The sequence below is a fragment of the Aphelocoma coerulescens genome (genome assembly GCF_041296385.1).
Source record: "Aphelocoma coerulescens isolate FSJ_1873_10779 chromosome Z unlocalized genomic scaffold, UR_Acoe_1.0 ChrZ, whole genome shotgun sequence".
Classification (NCBI taxonomy): domain Eukaryota; kingdom Metazoa; phylum Chordata; class Aves; order Passeriformes; family Corvidae; genus Aphelocoma; species Aphelocoma coerulescens.
This window is the reverse complement of record NW_027184085.1, coordinates 32,061,862-32,083,996: the sequence shown is the minus strand read 5'-3', so window position 1 is coordinate 32,083,996 and position 22,135 is coordinate 32,061,862. Positions and strand designations below refer to the sequence as shown.

The 22,135-nt window shown below is 40.4% G+C and overlaps 1 protein-coding gene across 4 annotated transcripts in view; it reads left to right on the top strand.

Moving 5' to 3' along the window:
• The first annotated feature begins 561 nt into the window (after positions 1–561).
• The window catches only part of PSIP1 (PC4 and SRSF1 interacting protein 1), a 34,529-nt gene continuing 12,955 nt past the window's right edge, over positions 562–22,135 (top strand). The window contains exons 1-11 of one of the 4 annotated variants that reach the window (XM_069000900.1): positions 562–656; positions 1,143–1,329; positions 2,269–2,345; positions 6,419–6,557; positions 13,066–13,182; positions 15,787–15,894; positions 16,697–16,759; positions 17,607–17,706; positions 19,423–19,498; positions 20,362–20,587; positions 21,183–21,301. In XM_069000900.1, coding sequence (XP_068857001.1) covers positions 1,258–1,329; positions 2,269–2,345; positions 6,419–6,557; positions 13,066–13,182; positions 15,787–15,894; positions 16,697–16,759; positions 17,607–17,706; positions 19,423–19,498; positions 20,362–20,587; positions 21,183–21,301 — 1,097 coding nt within the window. In that variant the 5' untranslated portion in view covers positions 562–656; positions 1,143–1,257. The other 3 variants (XM_069000901.1, XM_069000902.1, XM_069000903.1) reach the window with 3 other exon arrangements.

Genomic DNA, 22,135 nt, shown 5'->3' with positions numbered 1-22,135 from the left:
TACCCGAGCAACACGGGCAGCTTTGGAGCCGGCAGCAACACGGGATGAGACGCCCGGGAAGGGGGCGGCTCTCTAACAGAGCTCGCGGGGCATGACACACACAAAGAAACCCGTGGGACAGTCGCACCCGCCCGGTTTGCGAAGGAGGATGGCGATCATTAACCACGCCAGCCTGTCAGTGGCTGGGCAGGGCCCATTCGCCCGTATACGTGGCTGGCCTCAGCTCTGCTCCCGCCACGGCCGGGGGCGGTCCCACAGCGGCGCCGCTGCACCGGCTGCTCCTCCTGCTCTTTTCTTCTTTCTCGTCCTCCTCCGCTCCCCCCAGGGGCGCCGCGGCCGCCCCGCCCCCACCGGAGGAGGAACGAACCACTTTTACGACTGTGGGGAGAAGGAGTGAACGAGGCTTTCCCCATTCCTTTCTCCAAGCCTGCCTCGGGTCCGGCGGGCTCTTGTCTCTCGTGGCTGCTCGCGTTCCCTCAGGCGTGGAGGCGGAAGCCGAGCCGTCTGTCTTACGGCGGGGCGCGCCGAGTCCCCGCCGGCACGCCGGAGCTCCCCTGCCGCCCCTGTGCGGCGTGCCTGGTGGTACCGGCCTGCTGGCGGGAGGAGGCGGCGCGGCCGTATTTCCCGCGGCGGGCGGCGGGCCGGTCGCTAGCTCGGTTGGTAGCGGGGAGCTGTAGCGCCGCTGGTGAAGTGGCGGGTGGGCGGGCGAACGAGCTGCGGGGAGAGAGAGAGAAAGGGGGGCGACGGGGGCGAAAGAGAGAGAGAGAGCAAAAAAAGGGATGGAGGAAGGAGAGGAGGGCAGGCGGAGTTTCTTTTCCGCGCGCCCCCTCCTTCCCCCCCCCACCCACCCCCCGCAGCGCTCTCGCGGCGTCGTGCTCCTGTGCGTGAGCGTGAGGGGGCGAGTGGCCGGTCGGGGACGGGGGAGATGGGGACAAGGCGGTGGGCGGCTCTCCTAGCCGGGGGCGGCCTGGCCCTGCCCGCAGGCGGGGGCTGGGGCTGCGGAGTGCCCAGGGGTCTCTCTGCAGGGGTGAAGGGCGGGCACGGCGCAGCGCGCTCCAGCCAGGGGCCGCCCGCCCTTGCTGACGTGCCCTCTTGTGTGCCCTTCTCTATGCTCCCCCGGCCTGGTGTGATTATCCCGGCAGTGAGCGGCTCCTCGTGTGCCTGGCAGTGCCTCGGTGGTTGCTGGAAGCGCAGAGCCCTTCCTTCTTTCAGCACGGCCCGCCTGGCGGCAACAGGGCGTCACGTCGGTAAGAAAACATGAGCCGAGATTTCAAACCCGGAGACTTGATCTTCGCCAAGATGAAAGGTTACCCCCATTGGCCAGCCAGGGTAAGGCTCCCCCTCCTCCCCCTGCCTCGTTCTCTGCGGGGTGTGCTCGCACACCTGTGCTGAGCAGCGCCTTCAGCGTCGCCTCCTGTGAGGGAGGGCACGGCTGAGCTCGCGAGGGTAGAAGCGGCTTTGCAGTCACATTGCAAATCCGTAACAAGTAGCCCTCTCAAGCAGTCATTACTTGTCCTAATTTGTGTAACGCGGCTTTACGGAATGAAGACTGCTGTATGGTAGCGTGACACTGGAGCTGTGCAGGCCTCTGGAGCTGTACAAAAATAGTGTCCCCTAGTAACTGCTCTTTTTTGGCAAAAGAAAGACACGAATTTATGGCAGGATTACTCCTAAGTGGGCTATGTCTACTGTGCTTTCTGATAAACAGGGTAACGTGTCCAGTCCTTTTTTGTGTTCTCTGTGCTCCCGTAGAAGAGGCATGCCAAGTTCTGGGACTGCTGTAGGTCATCTGTTGCATGTGGGAATGGAGGTAGAAAGGTATTTAGCTAAGATGCTGACTTACGAATTGGGGTTCTTTTAAAATTTGTTATCCTTTTGGTAGTACTTCAGATTTGGGCTTCCACAAGTTATCAGGTCAGCATAATAGTCCAAAGTGTTGCTGTTGCTTTTGCTTAAGGACGGGCAGTATGTGAACGAAATTGAATTGTACCTTTCACCTGTAACACATGATAATCTCTCTTTTTAAAAAAAGTCATCATGTGAAAAGTATCGCTGTAAACTGAAAGTGTTGTAATTTTCTATTGTTGGTAATACTGGTTTTGATTCTGCTGTATTTTTTTTACATACTGTTCAAAAGAGATCTCAATACCTGCTTTACTTCTCTGTAGCTATTTTTATTCTCATTTTAATGCTTAACTTTTACATATTTCCCCCTAAACTGTTCTTGATTGTTACTTGATTTGAATTATAATAGTCTGTTTTTCTTAGGTGGATGAAGTTCCTGATGGGGCAGTAAAACCTCCTATGAATAAAATGCCTATTTTCTTTTTTGGCACCCATGAGACGTAAGTTCTTTGTATTTCAGTGTTGTATTCTTTTCATTCTAAAATGCTGTGACAAAAACTTATCTTCTCTGAATGTAGTGTATTTCACACTATTGTATTTATTAGCACATCTTTAAATTGATCTCTTTTATCAAGATGTGCTTCTCTAACATTTGCTTAAACTGTTCAGGTGAATGGTAGACCATAACCATAACACGTACACTTTGCTCATCAGAAGAAAAAAATTGTATCCACAGTGGTACGGCTGATTGTTTTTTTTTTTTCTGTAATGAGTTTTAATTATAGGCTGTATATCCTCAAAATTTTCAATACTGTATTCTCAAAGAACGTGAAATAGGCAAAATTTGAGAAACAGGCAGATAATCATGTACCACCGTTGTTTTTGTTGTGGTTTTCTTTTTTTTTTTTCCCTGGCGAAGTTTTGGGTTGGGGGTGGTGGTGTTTTTATGAGATCTGGAGAGAGATGAGGAAGTAAAGTTAGCTTCATACCTATCAATCTGCAAACTACTGATCTTTGGGTACTTCGAGCAATGTTTTGCAGTGATACAATATTTGCTTTGAGAGACTGTATCTTCCACTGCTGAATTTAATAGAAAATATTCTGGGGTGTATGCAGTTCTGTCTTTCTGAAAATGACTGTTAAGACATCATCAGATTCAGTGCTCCATTTGTTGTTGGAGTTGTTGAAAGAAGCCCAAGCAATTAAAACCTATATTGGTGGGCTTTTAATGACTCTGTTTTTCCTAATAAAATGGCAGATTGAAGTTGTGTGCCCAAGTTCTCCACTTCTCACATGTTGTGGAAAGACATTGCTTTTTTTCATCTTATTAAGCCTATTGAAATTGCTTTAATCTGGTACTTTGCACCTATCTTTTAGTAAGCCTTGCTCAGACAAGATACATTGCCCTGTTGAATTAAAGAGCAAGCTTCCCCTACTCTTGACATTACTTGTTACTACTTTTTTTTTTTAAGTGATTTCTGTGATGAAAAAGATTTCCGTGTACTTGGCCCATGTATTTTTTTTTTTAGCTGATCTCATCTTTCAATACATTTTTCAGTGACTAAATTTTTTTAGTTTGGTTGGAGTTTTTGTGTGTGTGTAATTTTGTGGATAAAGGAGAGTTCCTGGAATTCGATTCAAGGTTGCAAGGTTTGTCTTGTTCATTGTTTTAATTATGATTTTAAATATGTTAGGTTACCTTTTTTTTCTTAAATTTTTTCACACAACTGAATTTCTCTTTGGCAGCTGCAGTGCAATACTGCTTTGGTTCTGCTATTGGTGAAGTGTGTGTCATTCTGGATTGCACCGGGGTTTTGTGCGGTTGTAAGTTCAGGAGTGCAGGTTGAATGTAAGGGAGACAGAAATAACTTCTTACCTAAAGCTTTAAGAATACCTGTGCAAGTTTTAAGAAGTTTTATGTACTGCTTCAGATTTAGCTTGGGGCTCCTAAGAGATGTTTGGGTGTGAAAGTTTTGGTGACTGGGGGCTTTTTCATACTTTGCATGAGTAACTTGAAATGTCTGTTCCTCACTCTGATGTAGTTATAAAATAAAGTTTTGCTGCCATCTGGTTTTTGTTAGGCTCTAGGTTACTACATTTCAGAAATCCACAGAATTCAAGAGAAACTTCCTGCCTCTGTTTCACACACATTGCAATGTACAGGGTGTTCCATGACCCATGTGTCTCCTGGTGTTTTTTAAATGTGTTGCTTATCTAAGTTCTGTAGAGTGGTAACAGATAAAACTTTTATAATTCTTGGCCTTACGTATTCCTTACAGCAGATACCTGTAAATAACAGTAGTAAGGAACAGATCAGGTGACAAAGGAGACTGATGTTCCATGGCATGTAATTTTGTTTAGGTCTTTATTTGTATATAGTGACTTCAGTGGTCCATCAGGAATTATGTAGCGTTAACAATTCCTTGCATTTTTTTCCATGGGGATTAAAATAAATTTGGTGAACTTGTTCTGTGCCATGCTTCTCACAGTTAAGACTTACACATCTTAAACACTGTACTTTCAGCATTTTAGTAGGCTGTATGTGTGCAGTCTATCTTACTGTAAGTTTTGGCAACTCTGAAAACCCACATAATCAGTTTATCATGCTAAAAAGTCCTGTGTGAAGGATGATGTTTTGGGGTTGTGTGGATGTTTACAGCAGGAAAAAGGAACCATGCAGAAAAGGAAAGCAAGACTGGCTTGGGAATAATTCTTACTTGGCTTCTAGAAATAATACTCTGTTTATGAAATTACTGTAAATAAGTATTAACTTGTACTTTGCAGTTTTTTGTTTTCCCTTAAGTTTTGTAAAAAAAACCCGAGCTGAACATGTTACTATGTGGGGAGAGTAATAAATGGATACTGTTTTAATAAGCACTTTGTTTGGATATGTTGTAGCAGTAGATCATATCAGTACAAATTTTGTTTGGTCACAGACAAACAGGTCACACTGAACTCTAATTTCTGGACTTTATGTATTAGTGTATTCTCTTTTCATTCAGTTTTTCTTGTTCTTTTTTTCTTTTTTGGTACATGGGGTTTAAACTGCAGGAGCCTAGTAAGCCTCATAACTACTTCACAGTAGCTGTTTTCTGGTGTTTTTCAATGCCTGACAATAGGGGCCAAGGCTCAGAGACTGGAAAAATGCGTTCTTTCAGAGAATAGGCAAGAAAAGAGGCAATGTTTTTCCTGTTTTTGTCTCTTCCAATTGCTCTTTCTCCCTCCCCATCCTTTTGGCTTGTGTAAATAAGCTTTGCCAGGTGCATGTTTCCCACACTGGCTGAATCCTCTCTAACTATCTCTTGCCAAGAGGTGGGTGATTTGCAGTCTAATCTGACAATGGCTTACTTAATACTTGGTGCACACAAATGAGTGTTTACTGCTGGAGTAGAAGATGCTTAAGCTTTCTATGAGATGCTGTGGGGTTTTTTCCCCCTCCTTTTAGTAGAGTGTAAGTCTGAAGTAGCTGCTTTTTTTTTTAAGGGTAATGAAGGAAATGGTGGTGTGGAGCTTAGAAGTATCTGTTTAACTTTACCATGAGCTGGTACTTTAGAAAGCAAGTATCTGCAACTTTTCAAATAGTTGGATGTAATATATTTGTGATAACACAGAGGGCATGGATTGAAACTGAGACTGTAAAACTGAAGTGTGGGCTTTCTCTGTAAGCAGCACTGTACCAATGTATACATTGGTACAGTGAAAACCTAACTGTGAAAGGCCATGAAGGTAGAGCAGAAATGAAATAGTCTTTGATGTTCTTCAGTGTAAACCATAATACTGGTTCTCAGTAACATGGTATCTCGTTTTCCCAAGTCTTAACTTGGAGGTGCTAATAGTGAATATTGTGACTTTTTCATATGGGAAAAGCTAATAGGTAAAAGCTTTAGTTTGACAGGTTACAGTAGGGATAGGAGTGGTTTTTGTTTGTCTGGAAAAGATACGCAGGCAGCATCAAGACTGTTCCAAGAGTATCTTAAAAATAAAACAATTATCATATTTACTTCGTCAAGAAAATGACTGGGGGAGAAGCTTAAAATAAGAAAATCTTTATTGTTTAAATTTCATAAATCAAGTTGTGAGGTCCTGTTGTCAGACCCTGAAAAACTACTGAATGCTGAATTAATTGCATCTTTATGTAGCATTCTTAAAAAGGTGGGGGCAGTTAGTGTATTCAGGTGGTGTTTTTTCACATCCAACACAATAAAAATATTAAAGCTTTATTCTTAACATTTAAGCATGATGTTCTTTTGTAAGGAAACAACTGCTCTTTCTGTTTGATTGTAAGCTTAGTTTTTAATTGATGCAGTTCACAGTAGCTGGTTGACTTGTTAGCTGCACTCTTAAGATGCAGCAGTGAGCATTTCTTGCCCAGATATGGAATGCTTTGGGAAGGAGGGAAGTCTCTGTGTGGTGGTAGTAATGGAAACCTTGGGGTGTTGCAGGCCAAAGTTTAGAAAACTAAGGACTCTAGCAAAAGAGTAGTAATGAATTTAACCTTTAGTAACACATGGTGCTTACTTCTTTGAAAATACTAACCAATTAAAATCCGAATTTTGTTCTTTCTTTCCTTAAGGGCATTTTTGGGACCAAAGGACATATTCCCTTACTCAGAAAATAAAGATAAATATGGCAAACCAAATAAAAGAAAGGGTTTTAATGAAGGGTTGTGGGAAATTGACAATAATCCCAAAGTGAAATTCTCTCATCAGCAGGTAAGCTATGCAGACTACAAATCTTTGTTGCTTTGGGGGGAGGAGGGGAAAGGCAACAGGTGTTTTCCTGACACAGAGGAATGACTTACTGCTCCTGTTTAACTGCAGCTTAGACAAAATTTCATATATTCTAAAAATTTAAAATACTGTTTATTATTTGTGTCTAGTATCAATAGTGTAAAAAGAGATGGAGGTTGTTTAACTGGAGATACATACATACTTATGACTGAAATACTTAACTTTGTGACTGTGCTTGAAAAGTGGTGTTTTTTTCTCAGTCACTCTGCCCTCTGTATTCTGAAACCAAATACCTATGTCCACAAGTATCCTTGTAAGATTTCAGTGCATGCTTTCTTAGTGTGCCGTACTAATACCGTCCCTGCCCACTCAGTGGGGTCCCGTGTACCCCCACACGTGCACGGGTGGGTTCAGTGTTACAGTCGGTAGCAAAGAGTCGAGAAGGGCGTTTGGGTGCGTTCTGGCAGGGGCATTTATTGCTGCTACGCTGTCAAAGGTTACAGAGGCAAACAAACATGAGCCCAGAATTCACAGATTTATCTGGGGGTGGGGGAAAGGCAGGACTAGGGAATGGGGACCAATGGGGAAGCTCTGGGGGAGTGACGAGGAGTGGAGGCTGACAGCCAGCCAGGGAATCCAAACTGGGATAGATTAACAGAACAAGCATCCTGGGAGAAGCCTTTTTGGTCACCCTAACAAGAAGTGGTTCTTGTGGTACTAGGGACTTGTCTTACTGAAACTCTCTGTGCCTTGTAATGAATGTTCACCGGCCACCACACAGTATTTTCATTCTAGCAGTTGGAAGCAATGCGATGTTTGCCTTTTAGCCCCTGTCACATGACTTGATTCACTTTTTGTCCATCAGTAGTTCCTTGTTTCTTGTCCTTTTTGTAAGACTTCCAAGCTTAAACCAGAACTATGCAATCCATAAAAGGACCCAAATTTAATATGAAGACAGAGAAATTCTCTTGCTCATTTTGTCTTTGCTTGCTCTGGACATTCTGTAACTTTTAGTTTTGTTATGTACACTGAATGTGTAGTGACTTTGGTTACATTGGGTCTTCTAGGCAATGCTGCAATAATAAAATAAAGAATTGCTGTTTTCTCTTTTTATTTGCTGCTCTTATACAACATGCCAGGTTGCCATTTTAGCACCAATGAATTCCTGCTTCATAAGATATCCCAAGTTACTGTGTTTCTAGTTTGAAGGAGAACATGGATAAAGATGTAAGGAGTTTCTGAAGTATTGTCAGAAGGTGATGTATTCCAGGTGTACACTTTCTTCTTTGGGATATGGAGAGATGCTAATCCTCATATCACAGTGTGAAGGACTGTAGTAATAAGAAACAGATTCTTTCTGCTAGTGTATGATACAAATTGATACACCTTTTCACTGTCCATAGCCTGACAATTGAAAAGAGGTGTTCTGTGGGTGGCTGAGGTAATTGTGAGCTATAACTTGTGTGTTACCAGTCATTCTAACTAGGTTGAAATTTGGGTATAAATAATCAACAGTAAAAAGTTTGTCTAATATTTTGTTTCACTGCAGAAATCAGTCACTTCATTTAAGCAGTGCTTCCAGTAGCATCAGACATTCCTAGATACATCTCTAATTGGAAGACACAAAACATGTTGCCAAGAGATAGGTGTAGACCGTTTTCTTAGTGTAACAGCTTTTCTGCAGTATAGTTCTTTCACCTTTTGAGTTTCATTCAGGTTCTTCAGCTTCAGCAGCAGCAGCACTTTTCACACTGTCTTTCTTGGTCAGGTTCTGTCTAGAGCCATTGGGTTGTTCTTCACAGTTTTTTCTCTGTTTTTTTACTGAAAGAAAAAGGTTTTTTTTCCATGGGTCATATTTTAAACGCGTTCCTCTAAGTGAACCTTAAAATTACTGGAAGAAGAAACTTTTCTTAGTAGGAATGTTTTAACTGGAGTCCTGCATCCAGTTCTGGGTTACTCAATACAAATGGAGGAACATGAACATACTGGAAAGAGAGACCCATGAAGGGCCATGAACATGAGGGACTGGAGCATTTATGCTGTGAGGAGTGGCTTAGAGAGCTGGGACTGCTCAGCCCTGGTGAACTTATGTGGAATCTCTGCAATTTATACAAATATGTGAAGCAAGGGTGCAAAGAGCCTGGGTCAGACCCTTTTTAGGTTTTCTGGTGACTGGACCAGAGGCAAGGAGCACAAACTGAAACACAGGAGGTTTTCTCTGAATATAAGGAAGATTTTTTTTTTCCTATGAGGGTCACCGAGCACTGCTACATGTTGCTCTGTGAGGCTATGGAGTCTTCATTCTTGAAGATACCTAGAAGTCTTCTGGACATGGTCCTGGTCAGCCAGGTGTGTGTTTCCCTGCTTGAGCAGGAAGATTGGATCAGTTTGAATTCCAGAAAGAATGAAGTAATGCAATAGATTATGCAAATTTTCTTCTGAATTTGCCCTTTAACTTTGGAAGGCTTTCCTTTTGATAGTCTTCTCCTTCCACCCTGTGCTAGGCGTTATTAAAAGCGAGTTTTACTTGGAGCAAGTCAAGACCTTTAGTCAGCTTTTGTTCTTACTTGTGGTTAGTCCTTGTTGGTGTTAATAGAGTACATCTGCAAAAGGCTTTCTAGATGGGACATCTTGTAAAATAAAATAGGACACAGTAAGTGTTACTTAATCTGAAAAAAAGCTGCCAGTAAGGATCTACTAAGGATCTACTTAGATTGAGGCATCTCTGAAAATGTCAGGTCAATCAATCATGCATCTTTGATGGGGTTTTTTCAAAGCACTTGCTTTTGAGTTTAGTTCTTAAAGTATGATGTCACTGTTATGCCAAAGATTTTAGATGAGATGGAGCAACCTTCTGCTTTTCCAGGAAGAAGAAAATTGTAGTACGATAGTTGATTTTTGGTTTGTTTTCAGTTGCTTTGGCTTGTGTGTTGAAATGAGCCTTCTCTTTTCAGTACTTCACTCAACAGCATACAATTCACAGTGCTGAGACTTCAAAGGCATCTCATTTCATGTTCTTGTTAGTTCCCATGATGTTTGGCTGTTGCAGCTTTCCTGTTCACAAGGATGTTGCCATATTACCCTCTCCTCAAAGCTGGGGAAACATGTGCATATACTTTCAGCCCCTACTAATAAGGGAAAGATGCTTATCTACTTGGTGAGTCTTTGTGACTGTCATTTAACAGCCAAGTTTTTTTTTGAGGGGTGGGACTTCTGGATATTTTAGTCAGGGAAGGAGTGAATGTTTAAGTGTGTAATGTCCTGGTTTCCCTTGGGATAGAGTTAGTTTTATTAGCTGGTGCAGTGCTGTGTTTTGTATTTCATATGATAATCCTTTTGATAACACTGTTTTAGTTTTTACTAAGTAGTGTTTTCCTTGGTTTAGAGTAAACATTCTTTAGCAACAACTAAAAAATCTGTGAGTTTTGAATATGATTCTCATACTAAATGCAAAACGCAGCACTGTACCAGCTATGAACAAGAGACTTACGTCTATCTCAGCTGAACCTGGGGTTGCTGGGGAGTTTATGGGGAAGCTGGTATTTGTTTTAAGGGTAGCAGAGTGCTTGAAATCAGCTTCTGAGGCTCCAGCATCTTTGCCAAAAAGGGGTATAGTATAGGCAGCAAAACATTCACATCAGGGAATTTGGTGCAGTTTAGTCAGTTGCCATATGCTTTTTGTGGCTAGTTCTGGTAACAAGAAACAAAGACAAAAATAAAAAAGAGTTGGAGAGACATGCTTCCCTCTAGCGACCTCTGCTCTTGCTTTGTTAGTCCCCAGTGTCCTCTCTGCACATTACAGTGTGTCCCCTGGGTAAGACAGTGGTGGTATAGGAGGAAGTCAGGTGTGAAGTAGTTAACTTTGTTTTTACTGTTCCTTGTTTCTTACGCAGCAACTACCGTGTGGGCTCCTCCATGGCCTGCAGCCCAACCCCGGCGTGTACCTTCTGTCTGCCCTCTGCCAGTGCTTGGTATTAAGGGAACTTCCATGTCTGACCATCCAGGAACCACTGTGACAGTCACAGTTGCCACCACCTGAGCTGGGTCTGAGGCCCTTTGCAGCAGACAGCTACAGTGATCCCGTTGGGCGCACTGCTGACTCCCTGCACACACCACACTCACACAGTCAAACAAGGTTTCCTTACTGACTTGACCCTGACTTTTTGTTAGCAGTCTCAGATAGCTGGATCCATAAAATAATTTAATCATGATGCTACCACAGAATAAGAGCTTGGGAGCCTGGACAGAGGAAGCCCTGGACATTTATACCCTCGCAGTCCAAGGTTGGAAACTGTTGGGTCTTCCAATTGCGTACTTGGTCCCTGCTGTCTCTTGAGTGTCCACTCACCTGGCTGGCCACCATGCCGTTTTTATGCAAAGTTCAAGATCTCTTGCCTCTGGCTTCTGCTGCTCACAGCTCAATCTGCAATGATACCAGTTACCTTCACTAAATGTACTCCTCAACGAGGCAACTCCTCTAGGCTGGAGCTTGGCTTGGGCAATGGCTTGTGTGTCTCCTCTTTTAGTCTGTCCTTGACTCTGGCACCTCTTTTGCCTCAGAACCTCTTGTGCCCTGTGCAGGCATCTTGTTCTGTGCATGACCATGCATCTCTCCATCCTCTCTCCCCGTTCTCCCATTGCTATTTGGGTGAAGGCACCATCTATTCCCAGGTGAGGTGGGATGTTGAGGGCCTGTTCACCCCTTGCCAGTCACCTCCCGAGGACCAAATGGGCAGTGGACTCAGGGCAGTGGTGGACTTGGTTCCACCCATGTCACTGGCACCTGCCCACGAGCATGAGGGATGAGCGTAGGCAGTGAGGGATCTTAAAAGTGAAGGCAAGTAGTTGCTTATGGAAACTGAGAGGAAAGGTAATGTAACTGATGAGTAAATATGCCATTTTCCCAATAATATTTTAAAGTACAATAATGTATTGCAGCCTGCTAATATGTTGCACTATTCAGTTCATAGGTGAATGGACACATTTCTTTGGCTGCAGTTTTGGTGGTGAATACATCTTAAGATATTCCTTGATGATATTAAAGGGGCAGACTTGTCAGCTCTTTGTATAGAGGCATTCACTTGCAATTTTTTCCTCTTTTTTTGTCCTTTTACTGGGCATATGTCCCACTCTGGGAGTGTGCCCTGAGCTTGTCATGGAGGTGGGGAGACTCGCATACACCAGGAGCAAGATTAAGAGACAAGGTCAAATGTTGGTGATTGAAATAGTAATTCACTTTTATTCACTGTCAAAGAAGAAAGCGAGGAAGAAAATAGAAAAGTAGGGAAAAGTGAAGAATTACAAAAAGTGAGAAAGGTAGTCACCACCAAGAATCTGCAGCATCCTGTGAAGATCCTTCTCTGTTGGTGGGTACAGCTCTGCTGGGACTTGCTGCCCTCTCATTTCTGTCTTGGCTGAGTGGCGTTTTGTGGCACTGACTCAGCAGTTTCACTGCAGTGTGGGGGCCATGAGAATGGCACGTGCATCGAGGTTCATGACATTCCTGGGATATACCCCAGTTCCTGGTGGTGCTGCTGCCGTGGATGGCCATGGCCCTGTGTAGCACCACGTGTTCAGTTGCGGAGAGTTCTGGCACCTGGGTGTCTCAGTTCACACTGTCTGCAGTTTAGGCTCAAGAAGCTGCAATCTGCTTTTGCTTTGTAAATGCCACTGTTGCCTCCAGTGGACCCAAGCAGTGGCAAAATGGGTTGTTTGCTAGCAGTTCTCCGCTGCATTTTTTATCTTAGTAAGGCCTTCTGAGAGCCAGATTTTCTGTTACATTGCCAAAACTGGAATGTTCTGAGAGCAGTATTTATACTTTGCAGATGTTGCTTGTAACTGCTAGTAAGGGAGTTGGGAGGGCAGAAAGGAGCTTGTAGGTTGGGCTGAAACCCAAACCCACTTCCCCAGTGGCGGGGAAAAAAAGAGTCAGGGGAGTTCTGCCAGCTTTATTTGAAGGAGCTGGTATATAAGAGGGAGAAAGCCATACACAATGTAATGGAAGACAAATGAGTAATTTAGGCTTTATCTCTGTGTTTCTAACTTCTAGTTCTCTAATTACCTTACTGTAATCCTTTTTCTGCTTACATTTGCAGGAACAAGTAGTTGAATCACTTAGGATTGATAGTTTATTTTAAAATACACTTCTTTATAGTAGCATCAGAAGTTATATTTGACCAAAACAGGTTTTTTTTCTTATCTTTCAGATATGTTAAGATATGTTATATTATTCAAAAGAAAATACTTATATTGCAGTATTGATAATGCAGAAATTAGTTGTTACAGCACTAGAGTTTGAAAGATTAATAATAAAGAAATTGCAAATTAAATTGAAAACTGGAAAGTAATGAAATAAGATGTATTTAATATTCTAGCCCTTCTAATAAGGGGTTCCTTGACATGATGCTTTCTTCAGTAATGTATGCGGGAGAATACACCTCAGGTGAGGAGGGGATTTAGATCTCATTTTTGATGTTTTTTTTAATTGAAGCCCCATCCAGCCGTTAACACTCCTATCAATGAGACTGTTGAAGAAAGCAGTCAGGAGCCTGCTGAGGGGAGTGAAGAAAAAGCAGGAGCCAAAAGAAAAAAGTATTCTGTCCCAAAAGTAAGTGATTGAATTTCTGCTTTGTTCTGCCAGAAACATTTTCAAGTCAAAACTATATTGCCAAGTCTTTACTTAAATACTTTAACAGTGGTTTACTGTTGTAACTGCCTGTGCTTGCTTCCTTTCAGATATACTTACAGTAATACTTCTGTCCTTCTGTTTTCCTTATATGGTGCCCTATATGTTTTTTGAAAATTAATTTCTTTACCAGACTGCGTTTCTGTATCATAATACACTTAAACTAAATTCATACAGTACTTCCTAGGCAGGAGAAGTTGGAAATGATCACCAAGAATTAGTTTAACTCATCCCTTTCTGGTTTTGAAGACTTTTTCATATGATAGACAGGTATGACTGTAATTTTCAATTATGACCATTCATACTGAAAAGCGAAACAGAGCATTAGGGTCTGTCATGGGTGAAAGGGTACTTAAGTGTGTGTGTCAGAACAGATTTATAAGAATTGGCTTGAATTAGATCATATCCTTAATGAACAACTTAGGGTATAGAGAATTTAATAGCTGTATCAATTCAACTCTTGAGCCAGAAATCAGTATGCAATAGTTTTTACAGACAGAGTTTAGCTTCTTTGCTTTGTAAATGTGTGCATACCTTAGAAGCCTTCCAAAACAAGATTGTGTTTTCTTTAAACATACTGCATTTATCCTAAAAAAAAAAGTCATTTCAGTCTGAAGCACCTCTGTTTCAATTTGCTGGAGCAGTACATAGTTTATACTGTAAGAGGTGAAGCTTCATAGCTTACTGTACATTTAATGATTTAATAGTACACTGCTTTGAACTTCTCTCTTGAATGTTATGTTGATATGGGAATATTTTTCATATAGCACAAAAGAGATACTGTATAGTGTCAAATCTTCTCAGTGGTTTTAAGAATAGAATTCTAAAATGACAAAAATTGTCATGCAGGTGGGATTGATACATTTATGATATCTCATTGTTGTAACTAATTTCTGGAAATTACTACTCAACAGGATGGGCAGTGCCCTTAAATTAAATGTCAGACTATTTTGAATAGACTTGCCTTTATGCTTAACCTCTGTTTCCATTTTGATTATTTGCCAAGATTTAATGTAGTTTCTATGTAAGTGTTGCAAGCTGTTCTTCAGTATTGTTTCACAATTGTAACTGAATAATTTGCAAATGTGTCAAATGCATAGCACCTGTTTCTTATCTGGGGTTAGTTTTAACTGCATTCGCAAAACCAAAACTGGTGTTTTAAAGGTTTAAAAAACCCCAACAAAACAGGGAAAAGTACATGAATTACAATCTCACAAATGATAGAACAACTTACTTGTGGTTTGTTTACTATATGTCCTGGTTTTGGCTAGGATAGGGTTGGTTTTCTTCTTAGTAGCTGGTGCAGTGCTGTGTTTTGGGTTTGGTATAAGAATAATGTTGATAACACACTGATGTTTTAGCTTTTGCCAAGTAATTTTTACCCTACATCAAGGACTTGTCAGTTTCCCGTGGTTTTTCAGTGAGCAGGTGCACAAGAACCTGTGAGGAAGCACAGCCACGGCAGGTATCCTTAACTGGCACTAAATTTGTGCTGGTTTGGTCAAATTTAGAATTATATCCTCTGAGAAAAGGCAGGCTATAACCATCCCTCCCCCACCAGGTTTGGGAAAAATAAATTTTCCTCAAAGGAAAGTGAAAGAGATAAAAGCTATTTATTTAACAAACACACAGGAAAAGGATAATAATGCTAAATAATAAAACCCCTTGCTCTGCTGAGAGAAACCAGGGAAAATTTCAGAGTCCTTCCGTAGATCTCTCTCTCCCCCTCCTTGGAGCTGGGACAGGGTGCTGTGCCCACCTCCAGGGCCAAGGCCTCAGTGGAAAGTCCTCCCAATGTATCCTGATGTTGAAACCGTCCAGCAGAGAGAAAAGGAAAAAAAAATGAAGTCCCAGGAAAACAAAAGTTCAGCTTTCCAAAGGAAAAAGAGCTGAGGCAAAAAACTGCAGAAAGCTGGCTGGAAAGAAAAGCAAGCTAGGTGCTTCCCTTTCCTCTCGCTCTTCTCATGCAGAATCACAGAATGGGTCAGGCTGGAAGGACCACAGTGGGTCATCTAGCTCAACTTTCTGTTCAGTCATCCCAGAGCACATGGCGCAGGATTTTGTGTTCAGACAGTTCTTGAATATCTCCAGGGAGGGAGACTCTACAGCCTCTCTGGGCAACCTGTTCCAGTGGTCGCTCACTGCACAGTAAAGAAGTACTTCCTTATGTTCAGGTGGAGCTTCCCTGTGTGTCAGTTTGTGCCTGGCACCCCTGAGCAGAGCCTGGCTCTGTATTCTTGGCACCCTCTCTCCAGACACTTCTACATATTGGTGAGGTCCCCTCCCAGTTGTCTCTTCATGAGGCTGAATGAGCCCAGCTTCCTTGGCCCTTCCTCATAAGAGAGATGCTGCAGGAGGAAGTAGTCCAGTACGATTAGGCTTTTAACGGGTACCTAAGAAATGAGTGTACTTACAGATTTAAACTAATTAAAGTGAAGAGCAGCCTGATGGTAATTAGCCTGTTCTCTTTTCACTGTAAAATACTTTCTAATGCATTTTTTTATCCTGTTTTGACTTGCTTTGCAGTTATCCCCTAAAGGGGATAATAACTTAACTACAGAAGCTGAAACAGAAGAAAAGGAGATGGATACTTCAAAGGAAGATGATCTGCCTTCTGACAAAACCAGTAAAGAAGTATGTGAGAGCTTTTTTCTGTGTAACAGAGAACATCTTAATATTACGTTTATTGGTGTAAATCTATTACTGAGTATTAAGACAGTACAGTTATTACTACTTTGACAGTTTCAGGAGCTGTTTAATTATGTAACACTTTGTGTGTTCACTCACTAGAGTTTCCAGAAATTGAAGTTTTCATCAGAGAGGAAATTTCTAATCTGATTTGTCCTATCAGTTAAAACCGGTGGAAGACTGTGTTTTTTATCACTTACCACTTACTGTATTGTAAATGTACCTCTTTTAAAGACAAGATAAATGGTCCAGACAGACTAAAACATCACTACCTACCATCTTTATTTAGAACAGAATATTATTTAGTACTTAGTTTATTTTTTATCTCTCAGGAAAAAGTCCTAAGTACCAGATAATCACAGAATCATGGAATGGTCTGGTTTGGAACAGACCTTAGAAAATAACAAGATCTAACCTGCTTATCATTGACGGGGACACCTTTTCCTAGACCAGGTTGCTCAAAGTCTCATCCAGCCATGCCTTGAACACTGCCAGGGATGGGGCTAACACAATTTCTATGGGTAGCTTTTTCCAGTGTCTCACCACCCTCACACTAAAGAATTTCTTCCTAATGTTTAATAATTTTTGATTTTAATAATTTAAAAGCAGGAAATGTCTTCATGTACGTTACAAGTTTCTTGTCTAAAGTATGTGCCAGAGGCTTCAGTTGTGTAAAAAAAAAAAATCGAATAAATTAAATATATCTTTGTTTTATTAAGACTCTTAAGATCATTTTTAATCTTCACAGGATGTAGTAAAAACAAATGATGCTTCTATTCCTAAAGTTGCTAGAAGAGGAAGAAAAAGAAAGGTAACAATATGTTTAATTACTTCACCTTAGTGGAATTTTTTGGATGTGATAATACTGGATGTTATTTCCTTTAATGACAGATTGTGCATAAATTGAAGTGTTTGACACCCTTCTCCCCTTTTTCAAGTGCCTGAAAGATTTGCAGGAATGAAATTCTTTTTAACTTAATGTGGAATATGGAGTCCCTATCCTTCCCAAACAACTCATTACAAAAAAGAAAAAATAAGATAATAACTGTTGATAAACTGCTAATAAAATAGCCTGCTTTGAAGCTCTGAAATATTTCTTTTAACATCTTCATCACACTGAACTCCCTTTTTCACAAATTTGTGATTTTGTGGTCTCTACAACCTGGGAGAATATAGAGTTACATTGACAGAGGCAGTTCCAGCTGCTTGCTCACCATATGCTAGCCTTAATATTCTTGTGGTCACACAGCAAGCCACATCAGGGCACTGACCCAAATGAAAACTACACTTAAGTGGGGCAGATTTTAATTTTGTTTGAAAACACTTAGCTTCTGAAGTTACAGCTGACAGCAGGGATGTGGGGTAAGTATGAAGTATCTGTGACCTTAGTAAGTTTGTCACAGAAAAGTAGCATGCCATACTTGTAGTCTAGTTATCCTTTGTCCAGGACACTAAATTCTTGTCTGTTTTCTCCCGTTGGGATTGGAGAAATTAGTAATACTTAAGTATAATCTGTTACTAAGTTCAGAGACTTTTTTTGTGTGTACAAGCAATAGCATAATAACATTTCTAGAAGTTCGAAGGTGTTTTTCTGAGAAAGTAATTGAGATATTGGTGCCATGTGTCTTTTCACTTGTGAAATTCATTCTTTAAATTAGTCTGAAAAACAAGCTGAAGCTGAAGAAGCAGCAGCAGGGGCAGCAACAGCTACTGGGCCAGTATCTCCAAAAGTAAGCCCCAAAAGAGGAAGACCAGCAGGTAACTTCAGAAGCATGATTTTACTTTTTTCACCACAGAAATATTTCATTAGAATTAGTCACGGAGTTATCTCCTTCCCCTGAAGTACTACAGAGTATTTTTGCATGCTAAAGGCAGATTTTGCTAATAGACTGTAGTGAGAAAATATCTCAAATTCATGAGTTCAGGACATGAATGGATTTAAATTATTAGTATTAATGTTTAGTCTTCTTAAGACTGGCTGGTTTGGGGTACAAGTATTACCTTTAGAATAGGTCAGTCTTCTTCACAGAATATTGCTAAAGTGTAGATATATGATAGGAGCTCTTTGGCAGTTTTGCTCCACAAAGGTTTATATTCATTAAACATCTATGAAATACTTTGATTGAGTTAGAAGATCCGTAAAACAAAGATGAGAATTGGGGGAACAAGGAGCCTGTAGGTGGAGTTCAGAGGACAAGAAAAACAAAAAGCTGAAGAGACTTGTTTAAAAATATGTTTAAGATGGTCTATGTCAATTCATAGGCAAATTAAAAGAAAATATAACTGATTTTTTGGAATGTTTTGTTAGAACCATTTTGTGATAGTTCTGTAGTGCCTGTTTCTTTCAAAATAGCAATGATCTATTGTCACTTTAATGGTAGGCTTGCAGATATTCTTCATTACTAATTACTACTTTGGAAGACAGTTCTTGCAGCACTTACATATGTTGTTTGAGCACCTATTCAGGGAAACAAATAATTTATAGTCCTCTGTATCTGCTGACAATATAAAAATAGTGGAACCACAATTAAATAGACTTAATTACTTTTGCCATGGAAGCTGTAAGAAAATTAAGTATTAATTCATCCCCCACTGCCATATCATTACATGCACTAAATACGCATTTTTAATATTTGTGGATTTATCATCACCATTTTTTGCTGTTTTCCACTACCTACTGTCAGTAAGAGCAGGAAAGGATCTATAAGAGATGCTTTTGCCTCCTATATAAAAAACCTTTTTGGAAAATGTACTTTGCTGTGTCAAAGTTGTTTGTCAACAACTTTTCTGTTGTTGACAGGATGCTTAGAAGTGCTCTGTGCTAAGACCACTAAGCGTTTAGACAGAGTATTACGTTTCCTGCCAGCATAGTCACTGTGGTACTGGACAAGCATTTGAGGTACATAAGTGCCAAGAAGGCAGGTTGTTTGTCTTACTCCTAACAATATGGCGAATCTGAGGAAACGAAGACATTTGGTCTGCACTGTAGCATGGTGGTAGAACTTCTTGACAGTGGTTTGTTAGCCTGAAAAGTGATGGAAGACCCAAGATATGAGTAAAACTAGTGGACAACAAACTGTATAAATGTAAGCATAAATGACTGCTTTTCATTGTGTGATTCCTGGTTTCTCATTATCTAATTTAAGACTCATGTTAGTTATGCAACATGTGAAGCAAATCGCAACTGCATAGATTGCAAAAACCACAAGAATTAGTAGTCAAAGCCTGCGGCTAGAAAACATCAAAGTTTTTAATTCACCAGTCAGCTAAAAAAACTGCCAACACTTTAACTTTTCAAAGAGATCTTGAATAAGTTTGGTACTCAGTTAACACTTGAATTCTATACAGTAACAAAGTAAGGGTTTATATTTTCATTTAAGTGTGGCTTATGTCTGTTGAGTAAGTATCTTTCCACATAGACAAGGAACAAAATTGTAGCTGTGGACTAACCTGTTACTTCTGTATAACTACTAGCTTCTGAAGTAAAAGTTCCAAAACCAAGAGGGAGACCCAAGCTGGTGAAACCGTCATGTCTTTCGGAGGGTGACTTGTGAGTTTCTTCTTAATATGAAGTTTATTCATTGTCAGCTGTGTTACTCCTTATGTTAAGACTTCAAAATTACTACTCCTGACAGGTTTTTGCCCCTTTAGTGTTCAGTATAAGTTACTGTTTGTGTAGATATTCTTATAAGACAGAGTAATTCAAGGAAGGACACTTCTGAAACAGGAAAGAGATCTTAATCTTCGTAATTTGTCAAATCTGTACAAAATTCCTTATATGATTGTATACTGAGTGAAGAGGAAAGAAATTTATTAAGAGAAAATACAACATCACCCAAAAATAAAACAGTGATTTTCTATTCTTACATTTTCGTTTCAGAAGTCGTTTCTGATGGAATTGCAACACCGTTAGTTACCTGAATTTTGGTTTTGTCATCTTGTTCTTATGTCAAGTCTAGCGCTTCTAGTAACTCAAGGAAAAGTTGAACATAGGTTTAGGTTTCTATAGATTGGCAGATGCATAGTTTTGGAATATGAACAACTTGAATAAGTATACTTTATAAACCTAGTTTACAGTGCATGCAGTCTGGGTCCTGCAGTCCCATCTGCATGTGGAGAATCCATTGAGTGTGAACTTTGTAAATTAGGATCTATGCACTTACATTAATGTTAGCTTTATTACACCCTCCATACCGGTATTTATTTGCTGGGGTTTTTTTCACCCCCACAGGTAGTGGATTTTAATTTTAGAGAAAGGGTATTTTTGAACTTGTTAAGTGAACTAAAAGTGAATTAACTTCATCATTTTTATTGTTCTGTGCTTAAAAAACCCAGACCCTTCTTGCATTAGAATGTTTTTTTTAAGTTACTCTAAATAGTGGATGTGATGCCTAAATACTCTCTTTGTTTTAGTGTTAGTGAGGAGGAGAAGGCAAAGAAAAAAGGACCAGAAGAAAAGCCCAAAAAGCAAGGGAAAAAAGATGAGGAAAGTCAGAAGGAAGAGGAGAAATCAAAGAAGGAATTTGATAAAAAGGAAGGAAAGAAAGAGGCTGAACCAAAAAGGAAAAATGTTGCAAAAGTGGGTTCTGGATCAGCTTCTGATTCTGAAGATGAAGGAGAGGAACAAGAAGGGGACAAGGTATAATTTTGCTTTCCTGATAAAGTTATTACAGAGGAAAGTAGTATCACTGGAGATCTTTCTTAAGTTAATGCTAGATCTTAATGAAGGTAGGAGTCCTGTGGCTGGCGTACGGATATATAGAATAAAAGTTTCAGAACTATATTTGTCTCAAATTTGTTTCAGGAACCTCTTAATATTTTCTAAGAAAAGCATCTTTTCTAAGACACTTCTCATTTTAACAAAGGATTTAAGTGTCAAGCCTTTTTTTTTTTTATCTATGTTCCTTGGAAGACAGATGTTGTTTTCCTTGGGTGCATCTGGAGAACATGTGCCTTGAAATCACATTTTTGAAAGGTACAGAACTATCTCTAGCCAACAATTTGTAATGTCTTCATTTTTCTGGTGCTTAGTATTGCCCTCCAATGAAAAGAAGAAACAGAGAAAGGACTAAAGAAATTGTGTTTAGTTTCAGGGAAAGGCCGTTTTTGTCAGGCTGCTCCATGGAGTAGTTTTTCAGAGATGCTTAGTGTGGGTAGTTTCATCTGTTTACAGAAACAATAATTTAATAATCTTACTTTTCTCTTTCCAATCATAAAATGCCAAATGAAAACAGAAGAAAAAAGGGGGAAGAAGTTTTCCAGCAGCTCACAGAAGAAACATTGTAAGAAGCCAACATGACAGAGAAGTAACAGAAAGAAAGCGTAAGCAAGAGGAACAGGCAGAGTCTGAATCGTGAGTATTTTTTAACATGTGATGCCTGCAAGTTGTAGGCATATGTTGAACCTAACAGGTGAAACTTCTGAAAAACTTCTGAACTGGTTTCCATTGTGTTCTACTGTCCTCCCCCCTGCCCTTTTTGGTTTTCTATCTTAACTTCTTTTTGAGGAGAGAGTAAAAAGTTCCTCAAATTAAAATGTTCTGTTGTGGGAGAATGGGAAGAATGGAACATAGAAATTAAGTTATGTCAGTCTTTCAGTGATGTAGAATCTCCAGCAGAGGACAACTGGTGGGTTCCTTTTAGAACTAACTTAGAAATATCCATGTGAAAAGATATCAGTGTGAAAAACTGTTCAGGATAGCCATATATTTTTCTTAAAATTTTTAGATTAAATTGATAGGACTTCGGAGGTCCTGTTAATCCATGGATATGGATTTTTGATGAGGTGCAGAATGTATAGGTTACCAGGAAAACATTTCCTTCTCTGTCTGACAGCTGGAGCCACATGCTGTCACACACAACAAGGAAAAAATTACTACTCTAGCATTTGCAAAGCCAGTTGACTAAAAAAAAGAACAGACTACATTTAGAAGATTTCTTATTACAAATCAAGCACAAGAATAGAGAGAAGATCCTGCCAGGAACTTGAAGGGTGGGACAATAGGAAGAAATCTGACTCACTCGCTAGAGCTATTCTGCAAATGAATGAAGAAGCTGCACCACATGAGCTTGATGTTCTCATCCCCCCCATTGGTGGAGGGCAGAAGGGAGAATAAGGTAAAAATTTGGAGGAAAGGGAGAGAATGAAGGTCCCCTTTACCTGTAACAGAAAAATCTTATCTATTTCA